The sequence below is a fragment of the Thalassophryne amazonica genome, chromosome 8 (genome assembly GCF_902500255.1).
Source record: "Thalassophryne amazonica chromosome 8, fThaAma1.1, whole genome shotgun sequence".
NCBI lineage: Eukaryota > Metazoa > Chordata > Actinopteri > Batrachoidiformes > Batrachoididae > Thalassophryne > Thalassophryne amazonica.
The window spans coordinates 31,334,504-31,346,578 of record NC_047110.1 but is presented as its reverse complement, the minus strand read 5'-3'; the positions used below and the strand labels follow the sequence as shown (position 1 = coordinate 31,346,578).

At 41.6% G+C, this 12,075-nt stretch overlaps 1 protein-coding gene across 4 annotated transcripts in view; it reads right to left on the bottom strand.

The window, feature by feature from the left end:
* Positions 1-12,075, bottom strand: part of LOC117515396 (unconventional myosin-IXa-like) — a 261,979-nt gene that overhangs the window by 15,736 nt on the left and 234,168 nt on the right. For all 4 annotated transcript variants that reach the window (XM_034175936.1, XM_034175938.1, XM_034175939.1 and 1 more), the window contains 2 exons: positions 7,783-7,844; positions 2,231-2,423 (listed from right to left, as the gene is read on the bottom strand). In XM_034175936.1, the coding sequence (XP_034031827.1) occupies positions 2,231-2,423; positions 7,783-7,844 (255 nt within the window). The remainder of the gene's footprint in view (positions 1-2,230; positions 2,424-7,782; positions 7,845-12,075) is intronic.

Below are 12,075 nucleotides of genomic sequence, written 5' to 3'. Positions count from 1 at the left end.
GCAAAGCACTGTGATTGTCTATTTAAGGAAAAAAAAAACACGGTCCGCTCTACCTGGGGAGTGACTATTCACCTGGCAGCCGGCTGCTGTCTCTCTCTGCCCACTGTGAGGTCTGTCAGCACTCACACCAAGCAAGTCACAGCTCCATCCTGGCCACACTGACAAACAGTTTGTGAAAGATCCTCTCAGCAGAAGTCCACTCTTTCTTCTGTGTTTTGCTCAGACTCGCACTGAGTGTTTCGCTTTTTAATTTATGCTTTTTTGGGCAACACACAACGCTTCACAAACACCGTAACCTAAATAATATAATAATAATTTTAAAAAAATGACTGTGAGGCTTACATGTTCAACCTCCAGCTGAAATGCATCTGCTGAATTGCAGAGAAAGAGGGATAAAAAAAAAATAATAATAATAAATTAATGTAGGGACCCAGTCCACCAAAAACAACAACAACAACAAAACCTCAAAAATGGTTAAATTTTAGAAGTTGAGGAAAAAAAACAGAAAGCCACATCTCATCTCCATTTCAGCAAAATGTCAAGACTTTGGTGCAGCGACATTGTGCCATTGCTTCGGGAGAGCCCTGGACTATTGATATTTAAAAATTACTTTTTATCTTTTAGAATAATCAACAGAATACTTGATTACTAAAATAATCAATAGCTGCAGCCCTAAACAGCTTATTTCTATATGAATCTAATATGCTTTTCATATACAGTATTTTGTAAGACAGCATGGTAGCTTGGTGGTTAGCAGTGTTGCCTCACAGCAAGAAGGTTGTGGGTTCGATTCCCACCTGGGGCCTTTCTGTGTGGAGTTTACATGTTCTCCCCATGTTTGCATGTGTTCCCTCCGGGTGCTCTGGCTTCCTCCCTATGATTGTTGAGATAGGCTCCAGCCCCCCTGTGACCCTTAACTGGAGTAAGTGGGTATAGAAAATGGATGGATGGATATATTTTGTAAATGTAGTGAGAAATAAATACTTCTAAATCTAAAACTGCTGTTTGTGAAACAAGATAACACCTCTGAAGCCATTTACAAGACATCTTATGGATGTTGGCGTGCGCACGCCCTATGAACGTGCATCAATCAAGTGGGTCAGGTCACAGGTAATCCCAAAACCTCAAACATGCACACATGCATGTCCTCCTGCAGTCCGTCTGCACGATCTCATAAGAACCAAAAAACAATATTCACTATAAACAGGGGTCGAAATACATTTTTTAACCTACTTGCACTGGTGCTAGTAACAAAAAAATTACTTGCACCAAAAAAGTTACTTGCACAACCAAAAGTCACTTTAGTCACTTTCACACCGGGCCCACTTCGAGTTGCTTCTTCCTGTGGCGTCATGACGACGCAGGAATTTCTGCATCAGGTGCACGCAGCAGGGGGCAGACAGGAGGTGAGAACGCAGCCTGCAGGTTCTCTGCTCAGAGGAATCAGAGTGCACAGTTTGGCTGCAGACACACTGTGCACTCTGATTTCTCTTCTAGTTTATATTTGATCTTGTGCTAAGCTGTAGGTCTGCGCTCTGAATTCTGTTATAGTTTATCTTTCCTCCTGTGACCGCGAGATGCGTGCGTACGAACAAACTGTCCGTGAGTAAATGTGGAGATATCTGGAGCCATACTTCATGTGGACATGTCCTGTCTCTGGTAATCAGTCAGTGAGCAGGACTTGTGTCCTTTTTTAACACAGTGATGAGAGAGTTTGAGCGGAGAGCGAGGAACTAACAGCCTGCAGCCAGACAGTTTTTTTTTCACGTGCGCACGAACAAATCGCCACAGCAACTCGCTCTATGTGTGAGAGTAAAAATGCAGGGAAGACGAAGACAACACACTGGAAATTGTTTTTTTTTCCTTATTTATTCCTTTATTGGTTCATTCTACTGGTGCTTATAGTTGATAAAACTTGGATAAAGTTACTTGCACCAGTGCTAGTGGAGTATAAAATTACATGCACCGATCGAATAATACTTGCACAAACTAGCACATGCATGTAATATTACGAGACCTGATAAATGAGCTGTAATTTTGCAAAATGTCACAAAAAATAAATGTACATTATAATGCTTGGATTTCAGTAGAAACTACATTTTGTGAAATCTGAAAGGCCGTACAGCTTTAAAATCTGGTGGTCCAATAAATTATTATTTAACTGAGATGCAAAAAAATTATAATAATAATGTATGTTCTCCAACTCTTCCTGCTCCACATACATACTTACCTGTGTCCAGACCCTGACGCAATTCTTTGATCTTATTGGTGGAGCCAGACTTCCTGTAGATTCCTTCTGTGTAAAGGCCGTGCATCTCAATGTAGTTGATGAGTTTCTCGACCACCTGGGGCACCGTGCGCTCCTCGCTGGTCAGGCGAGACAGCTCCACTCCAAACTGGCGTGATGACAGCTCCGGATCATACTAGCACACAAAAACCAAAACATCCAAAACAAGAATTACAATGAAGTCGTCACATGTGACCTTTGCAACCTTGAACTATGACCTTTCTAAGGATGGGTATTGATAAGATTTTATCGATATCGATACCATTATCGATTCCGCTTATCAATCAGATTCCTTAACGATTCCCTTATTGATACCTCGGTGAATTTTCTGTGTACTACAAATAGGCTTTACAGGGTTTTGATGTCAACAACATTTTATTGAGTCTTAAAGTAAATAAATATGAAATGGTCACTGTATCTTTGATCTCTGGACATAAATAGAAATAAACAAAATCTGTAGTTTTTGACAAAAGTGTTTCCTTTCAGACATTAATGGCATAAAAGTTTCTCCATGAGCTGAACTCAGCTGGCTGCTGGAGTCTGCAGGTCTGCAGCCACACATTGTGCTGCTGCATGTCAGTGCAGGACATCTCATTTTGGGAGGAAAAAAACATTTTGATCAACTGCAGTTTATTGTTTGTATTACAACATTTGGAAAGAGGTGTAATTTGATTTAAACGGCGATTCGCTTTTAAACTATAAATTCCGAGCGGACTTGACTCAGCAGAGAGTGGCGCAGCGTTTGGAGCAAAGGAACGGAGGACGATTCTCATTTCATTCTCACAACAAGACAGGAGTCACAGTTAGTCACTTCAATCAGCACAAAAGTGACTCACAATTGACACTGTAATGGCTTTGAGAGGGGATAAGAAGTGGAGTTGCCACTTCTGAAGAGAAGCGAAACAATGAACCAACGAAGCAGCAGATTGAAGCACTGCCTTTGTTGGTTCAAGGTTCAAAGCAAAGCCGCGTTGCAGAAACGGTTCATTACAGACCCGCTAAAGGGTCTGTAATCAATGGAGAGAAATGAACATTTTCCAGACAAACACCCTCAAAACAACTCTGAAGGACCGATAAGGGAATCGTTAAGCAAAAAGGCTATTGATGTCGGTAGATCTAATCATTTCTTCACAATACCCGAAAAGAACCGGTTCCCGATACCCATCCCTAGACCTCTTTGTGCAAACTCGTGCAAGATATTTTGTCATGCATAATTATCAAAATGTCAGTGCTGTTTATGATATGCACATGCATATGCAGTAGTTTTTTTTTTTTTTTTTTACAGTGTTACTTATTGGGTTGAAAAGATCGATTCGCTGATTTTTAATTGATTCTCATTTTAAATCCCACAGATCGATTCATACATCCAAAGATTTATATATATATATGCATATACACATGCACTTCACGCCAGTGTTGGAACAGCGTCGCTGAAGAAATGACACTACAGTTGGGCTGTTCCATTGTTTCCGAGGATGTGAAAATGATCGTTTCTCTACACTGATTGTGAACCCGCAGGTTCTGATTTAGAAGTAGCTCCACAATCTGTGCCGTCAGTCTTATAGCCATCATTATTAACTACCAATACTTCATTAATTTGCTGTCAAATGTCAATATAATACTAGTATTAATATGCTGCATAACTAGACAATTAGTTAACAGCTCAAAAACGGTTTTAATAACACTAACCCAAATCGACTTGAAATAATCAATTCTGAATCTTAAGAACTGGAATCAAACTGATACCCAGTTCTATTACTTATAGAAATGTAGCAGACACCCCAACTGATTCAGATAAATATGTTTGTCCTGATAGTGGCAGAGAACATCTACATACAACACATACATGCAAAAGCTGGACATAAGATTGCAATTGATCACCAGAGCAAAGGCTGCACCTTTTTTAAAATGTTACATTTACACTAATAGAAGGGTTTTCATTAGATGAAATTTATCAAATCTAGGCTCAAGTCTGGCATTTGGCTTCGGAGACAGTGTTTTCCACATGTTTTTAAGAAAATCCTCTCTGTTCCATTCCGCCAAGAACGTGCAGAAGCTGTGATGCAACAGATAAAAGTTGCACTATGCACAGTTTCTCCAATCGCAACCAGCACAATCTGATGAAACTGACTTAAAAGCATCAATTGATTTTTGACAATAATCTAATTTATCAAAGCTGAAAACTGTAGCTTTATGTTTGGACAGATGCTGCAGCAATATCCTGTGAAATAAGAGAAAATAATGGAGAACAATTAAAACTGATTACGTGGTAATCTGAATAACATTTTAACATCTTTTACAGAAATGCCAAAAGCAGATGTTCCCAAACTTAAGAATGCTGTGGAACATACTGAATTCTGAAAATCTTTAGAGTCCCACCCAAATCTTTAATCACAGCTTTGTTTGATACATGAGACAAGACAAGACAAGATACTCCTTTATTAGGCCTGGTGATGGGGAAATTTGCAATGTTACAACAGTAAAGGGATAGTTACAGAACAAATGTACAAAGTATGCTCCGTAATAGGTAAGAGAAATAAGTACCAAAACACACGGAACGCAAGTAATGTACAGGAATAACAAAAATATATACAGTAAATACACTATTTACAGGCAGAAAAAACTCAGTTAAAATTAATGCTTACTAATATTGCACATGAATAATCAAGTAATACTGTACATGACTGCACAAGTATTATTGCACAAGAATGTATAAGTATTAATTACTGCATATGAGAAAGACGATTGTTACTTTAATGGTCTGAGTGGTCTACTGGGAACAGTGCTGGTTGCGGAGTATGACAGCAGCAGGAAAGATGGACCTGCGGTTTTGCTCCTTCATACACTTTGGGTGGAGCAGTCCGTCACTGAAGGAGCTTTCCAGTGCAGTCAGGGTGTCACACATGGGGTGGGAGGCGTTCTCCAGCAGGGATGACAGCTTAGCTATCATCCTCCTTTCTCCCACCTCCTGCACTGAATCGAGGGGACTTCCAGTCTCTTCCTCTCCACACTTGTGATGCTGCTGCTCCAGCAGACTGCTCCATAGAAAATGGGTGATGCCACTACAGGATCAAAGAAGGTCCTCAGGAACGTCCCCTGCACTCCAAAGGACCTGAGTCACCTCAGCAGGTAGAGTCTGCTCTGGTGCAGTACAGTTGTTTGACCAGTCCAGTTTAATGTTTAGGTAAACACCCAGGTACTTATAAGAGTCCACTATCTCAATATCCATTCCCTGGATCTTCACTGGTGTCAGTAGAGCACGCCTGTACCTGTGAAAATCCATCACCAGCTCTTTGGTTTTCCCTGCATTGATGTGGAGGCGATTCAGCTGACACCAGTCCACAAAATCCTGGGTCACCTCTCTGTACTCTTTGTCATCCTCGTCAATGATGAAGCTGATAACTGCAGAGTCATCAGAGAACTTTTGCAGGTGACAGTTTGCAGAGTTGTACATGAAGTCTGCAGTGTTGAGGGTGAAAAGAAAAGGAGCCAAGACAGTTCCTTGCTGGGCCCCCATGCTACAGACGGCCATGTCAGAGACAGTCCTGAGCTCTGTGGTCATTCTGTGAGGTAGTCCATGATACAAGATGAAAGGTGTTGGTCCACACCTGTGTTCTCCAGCTTGTCCCTCAGCAGCACCGGGTGTTTGGTACTGAAGAAATCAAAAACATGATGCTCAAAATGCTTCCAGGCTTTTCCAGGTGAGAGCTCTATGTTGGAGGTAGATGACAGCATCGTCCATTCCGATGCCAGGCTGGTATGCAAACTGAAGTGGAGCCATCAATGATTTACCAGGGGGTGGGGATGTCCAAGGACCGGCCTTGCCAGGGTCTTCATCAGGTGCGATGTCAGTGCCACCAGCCTGAAGCTGAAGCCTGAAGTCCTCCAGGTGTAACGACCTTTTCTTCTGAACTGGTACCACACAGCAGGTTTTCCACAGCTGAGGCACTCTCCCAAGTTTCAGGCTCATGTTAAAGATGTGCACCACTATCCTGCACAGCTGGTCTGCACAGGATTTGAGGAGCCTGGAGCTGATGCTGTCAGGACCTGCCTACTTCAACTTGATCTTCCTGAGCTCATTTCTCACCTGGCTTGTTGAGAGGGTCAGGCAGGGATGCTGAGTGATGGAGGGTGAGGGTGGAGTGGTGGGACTATCGGTAGGAGGAGCAGCAGGGAGTGGATGTGAGCTGGGAGACAGAGGCAGAAAGGGGGGTGGGGCAGTTTACTAGGGGGCACAGATGAGGGGGTTTGCATCAGGGATGTCTGAGCTGGGAAAGGGGTAGGTGACTGATCAAACCTGTTGAAAAGCAGGTACAGGTCATTCACCCACTGCAGATCCCCTGCAGCCTGGGCGTGGGGCTCCTTGTAACCAGAGATAGTTTTTAGGCCTCACCAGACTCCCCTGATGTTATTCTGCTGCAGCTGGTCCTCCAGCTTCCTCCTGTAGCTCTTTGTCGCCTCTCTGATCATGGAGCGAAGATGAAGTGAGTATGTGTGTGTATACATGTTAAACCAGGTCAGATAAAGAATAACAATTTTAATGCTATAGTTTTGTTTTATAGGAGACCGTAGTCTTGTTTGAACCCTCCATGATATTGTGGGATTTGACCACTTATGGGGACCTCCATTTAATACACAGTATACACACTTCACACGGATAAATGGTGTACTGTTTTGTTTTTGGCTGCAATCACTGAAGCAGGCACAAAAAGTATTATTATTTTTTGGTTCCCGGTGGAGAAGAAAAGGCGAGGAGGTAGGAAATATTGTGTCTGTAAGTGCTAACCAGAGTAGCTACATTCTCTCGCCTGCAAAACCACCTCGACACGTTTGTACTCCGGATCATAAAGAAACTGCAACACATGTCCATTTTTCCACTGCATTTTCACTTTGTTTGCGTGTAATTTTCCCAAACCCCCACTGAAAATGCTGTGGTTTGTATCCCGGAAGTAGAGAAATTACGTCATATGCATCACATTTTACCCCTTTAGCGCCCGCCTCCATATGACACTGCGCTGCCCCATTAGTTCTGATTACATTTTAAAAATAATCAGAAATTTTTTAAATTTTATTCAAAGTCAAAGACACTTATTTATTTGCTGACCACTCGTGGAACACTAACAGTAACTTCACAGCCCACACCTTGGGAATCACTGGCCTAAATGTTAAAATCCAGGAAGAAAAAGAAGACAAAGGACCAAAAAAAAAAAAACACTTTCAATTTACAGTTAAGTGAGGTTTTGCATAATGACGTATGTTGCAGCCAATGCGATTTAAACATTTTAAAGGCATTTTTTAATATTTTTCATTAATTTTTCTTTTTTTATTTGTAAAGGCTCGAGAGGAAAAGGGAAATAGGTAAATAAAACACTTAATATCTTACTCAGCTACATTCTAGAACATCAAGCCCCAAAGAAAATCAAATGAGCAAATTGAATTAAAATCAGTCAGTGTGTTTTATCATCTCCAAAGAGAACCCAAACATCTCTTCCTACCTTTTTGCTGCACTTTGTGGTCATTTTGGAGCAACACTTCCTGTGGCAGGCGTAGCGACACACTGCAGACAACACAAAGGCACAATGAGACCTACGGCACAGCGATAAACATCTCACAACGGACAGCACGGCAGCAGACGGTCATAACCTCAGAGATCCAGGCAGCTGATCGCGGGTGTGGACGTGACGTCTGCGTTCACAGCTGCCGTCGCAAAGTGCAGATGGAAGTTGTAACCAGATAGAAGATAGATTTATGGGGGGGGAGGGGGGGAGTAATCTGATTTCTCTGAGACTCAGTGAAGCACATAAGTGAGTTAGGAAAACATTAGGAACTAGTGGAGGTGTGCACACCCGCATCAACATGTAACGCTGCATGTCTAATTATTTTGGTTTTAAGCCTTCAGTTTGCAGAGATCAGTAATTAAAGTCTAAAAAAGTACGTGAAAAAAAAAATGTGTTTGTAAAAAGTAAATATGAGATTCACGTTTGGTTCCATCAAATCTATTTTTTTCCTCACGATTTTAGACTGATTAGTTAGCATTTTCTCTGCATAATAATAAAAAATGTGCAGTGGTAGCTCGACAGTCAGATTGGAGCTGCTTCTGATGTTCTGCAGACACTGTACCGGACAGTCATGGGGAACAAGAAGCTGAGCCAGATGGTGAGACTCGCGATTTAACAGTCAATTTCCGCTAGAATATTCACCTATGGTCATGATCATACATACAAGTGGTATAAATGAGATTCCTCTGACGGTGAGAAGCTCGAGTATACAGGATGGTCTCAGAGGAGAGCCGTGTCTCAGAGCAGAGCCGCTGTTTCTCTGCATTGAAAGAAGCCAGCTGAGGAGGAGTTGTACATCTGGCCCCTCTTCTTCACCCTAGGATGGCCTTTCAGGCATGTCCAACTGCGAAGAGGCCACAAGGAAGACCCAGGACATACTGGAGAGATTATATTTCCCAGATGACTTGAGAATACCTCAGGATCCCCCAGGAAGAGTTTGAGGGCAGAAAATGAATGAATAAATATTAAAATGCCAAAAATCTTTCGGATTAGCTGAAATTCATTGAAAGCCTGAGCACTTTTCATTCATATTGTTTTTTTTTTTTTTTAAACTCAACGGTGTGTTTCAACCTCATCATCACCTATTTTGTTGTGATTGATTATTTTCCTCATACATGCAACACAACTTTCTTATGAACATGGACTGGGTGCTGGATAGGATTGAAGAAACCAGCAGCTTAGGTGCTTCTGTTTGCAAGGAAGGGTTTACTGATTGTGACTTTGCAGATGACGCTTTCTGGCATTGTTTTCTAAGTTTCTGCATATTTGTTTGATCTTTTTGGACTTCTTAATTTTAAAAAGAAGACGTCTGACCGAAATTGTTGATTGGGGGAGCAAAAAGTCTTGTGATGATGGAGGACAAGTTTAAGGATGAATCCATAAGTAAAAGTCAAGTGGATTCATGCTTATTTGGCAGGTGCGTGTGCAGGCAGATTATGACCTAAAACTCAGATTCCATTCTTGTATTAATATTGGTTTCATAAAGATGTGAACAGTTTGTCTTCCATAACAGTTGAAAATGGCACATTTACATCTTATTAGGAAGAGTTTTTGACAGTAAGTGTGGTTCTGTTTGGATGTTCAGTTTTTGACACTAAAGCCTGGTTCAAACGACAGGATTTTAAAATTATCTTTAAGTTTCCAAAACCTGAGACACCACACACGTGAAGATAAAAAATCATAGATCTACCAGTGTTGGTCGTACAGTGTGTGGTGTTCAGCCACACGGTAAGGACAACAATCAAGTTTTCAATCAATCAATCAAGTTTTATTTCTATAGCACTTTACAACAGTTTTCACTGAACCAAAGTGCTTTCCAATAGCACCAACTGAAGAAAAAATAAAAAGAACAGTACGAAAAACACACATAAAAGCATAATAAGAGCATCCAAATAGAATAAAAATAAACAAAAAAGTGTCAAAGCAATTATGTGCAAAAAGCTGCCCTGAACAAGTACGTTTTTAACTTAGCTTTAAACAGAGGCAAACTATTAATGGATCTCAGTTCAGGAGGTAATTCTACAACTTAGGACCTGCTACTGCAAAAGAACGGTCACCCCATTGTTTGAACCTGGACCTGGGAACCTCCAGAAAGTTTTGGTCAGCAGACCAAAGTGCTCTGACAGGGTTGTGTGTTTTTAACAGGTCACATAAATAAGAAGGTGCAATGGCATTTACAGCTTTAACAGTTTAAAATCAACTCTAAAACGGACTGGAAGCCAGTGCAGGGAGTAAAGTACAGGAGTGATGTGGCTGTGCTTCCTGGTGTTGGTCAACAGGCAAGCAGCAGCATTCTGGACCAGTTGGAGTCGGTTTAGGGAGCCTAGACTGATACCAACATAAAGTGCATTGCAATAGTCAATCCGGGAGCTGATAAAAGCATGCATAGCCTTTTCAAAGTCCTTTTGGCTTAGAAAGGGTTTGACCTTTGCCAAGAGTCTCAGTTGGAAGATCCCATCCCTTAGTTATGCTGCTACAGACTTAGACTGCTGGGGGGTTTCCCATGATGCACCCAGTGTTTCTTTTTATTCACCTCTTTTTGCTCTGTATCCACCACTCTGCTTTTAATCATTGGTGATTGATCTCTGTTCTCTTCCACAGCATGTCTTTTTCCTGATTCTCTCCCCTCAGCCCCAACCAATCCCAGCAGAAGACTGCCCCTCCCTGAGCCTGGTTCTGCTGGAGGTTTCTTCCTGTTAAAAGGGAGTTTTCCTTCCCACTGTCGCCAAGTGCTTGCTCACAGGGGGTTGTTTTGACCATTGGGGTTTTTCTGTCATTATTGTATGGCTTTTGCCTTACTATATAAAGCGCCTTGGGGCGACTGTTTGTTGTGATTTGGCGCTATATAAATAAAATTGATTTGATTTGATTTGGAAAAAACTGGCTCTTACCATACTGTCAATTTGTTTCTCAAATTTTAAACAGTCGTCAAACAGCACACCAAGGTTCCTTACCACAGCCCTACGATAAGGAGCCAGGGAGCCAAGATCTGGGTCAGAGTCAGTTTTAGCTCCAAACAGAATACACTCTGTTTTGGCTTCATTAAGGTGCAGAAAATTCTGAGTCAGCCAGTCCTTAATATCCTTAAAAGAGTTATGTATGGAGTCCAAAGCACTTGTATTATTAGGCACAACTGGCATATAAATCTGAAGGTCATCAGCATAAAAATGAAACTGAAGATTGTATTTAGTGATGACTGAACTCAGTGGAAGCATGTACAAAGAGAACAAGAGCGGTCTGAGGATACTGCCCTGGGGCACACCAGTGGTCAGAGGAACTGTGGAGGAGGAGAGGTCATTAACCATCACCCTGAAAGTCCTGTTGGTCAAATAAGACTGAAACCACTCCAACCACTTTTAAAAGAGCTGACTCAGTGCTATGTCGAGATCTAAAACCTGACTGAAATTTATCTAAAACAGAGTTGTGTTCTAAAAACGATTGCAACTGATTAAAAACAACTTTTTCTAAAAGCTTAGATAAAAACGATAAGTTTGATACTGGTCTAAAATTAGGTAAAACTGAGGGATCTAGGTTGGGCTTTTTAAGAAGAGGCCTAACTACAGCATGTTTAAAATGGGCTGGAACTGTCCCGGAGCTGAGGCAGCTATTGAAATAAGAGAGCAAGCTCGGACCCACAGTGTTAAAAACCTCTTTAAAAACCTTTCCTGGAATAGTGTCCAATGAGCAGTAACTAGGTTTAATGCTCTGGACAACCTCAGTGAGAAGTGTCAGAGTAACCGGCTCAAAACTATTAAAAACAGCAGATGGTTCAGGTAAAGTGTAAAGGCTATTAAAAACCGTTACAGTTTAAAATATTCTGTCTGACAGTGGCTACTTTCTCTATAAAAAACTTGAGAAATTTTTCACATGTAGCCTGCGAAATGTCAGACAATATGGTGGGTGGGTTTAAAACTGACTTAATTGCGTCAAATAACACTCTCGGACAGTTAGAACTACTGGCTATGATACTTGACAGATTCATACAAAACTTCAAGATGTGACAAGTCAGATTGAAGATGTTACCGAACGAGTTGGAGAGATGGAGCATAGCATAGCGGATGCGGAACGGTGGGATATTGCTGTTAAGGATACGCTAACTCAGCTGTTGGAAAACCAGCGAACGCTGCAGGATAAAGTGACTGAGATGGAGGGGCACGCGAGACGAAACAACACCAGAATTTATGGAATACCAGAGGACGCAGAGGGTACTTCTGCAACAGCATTTGTGGT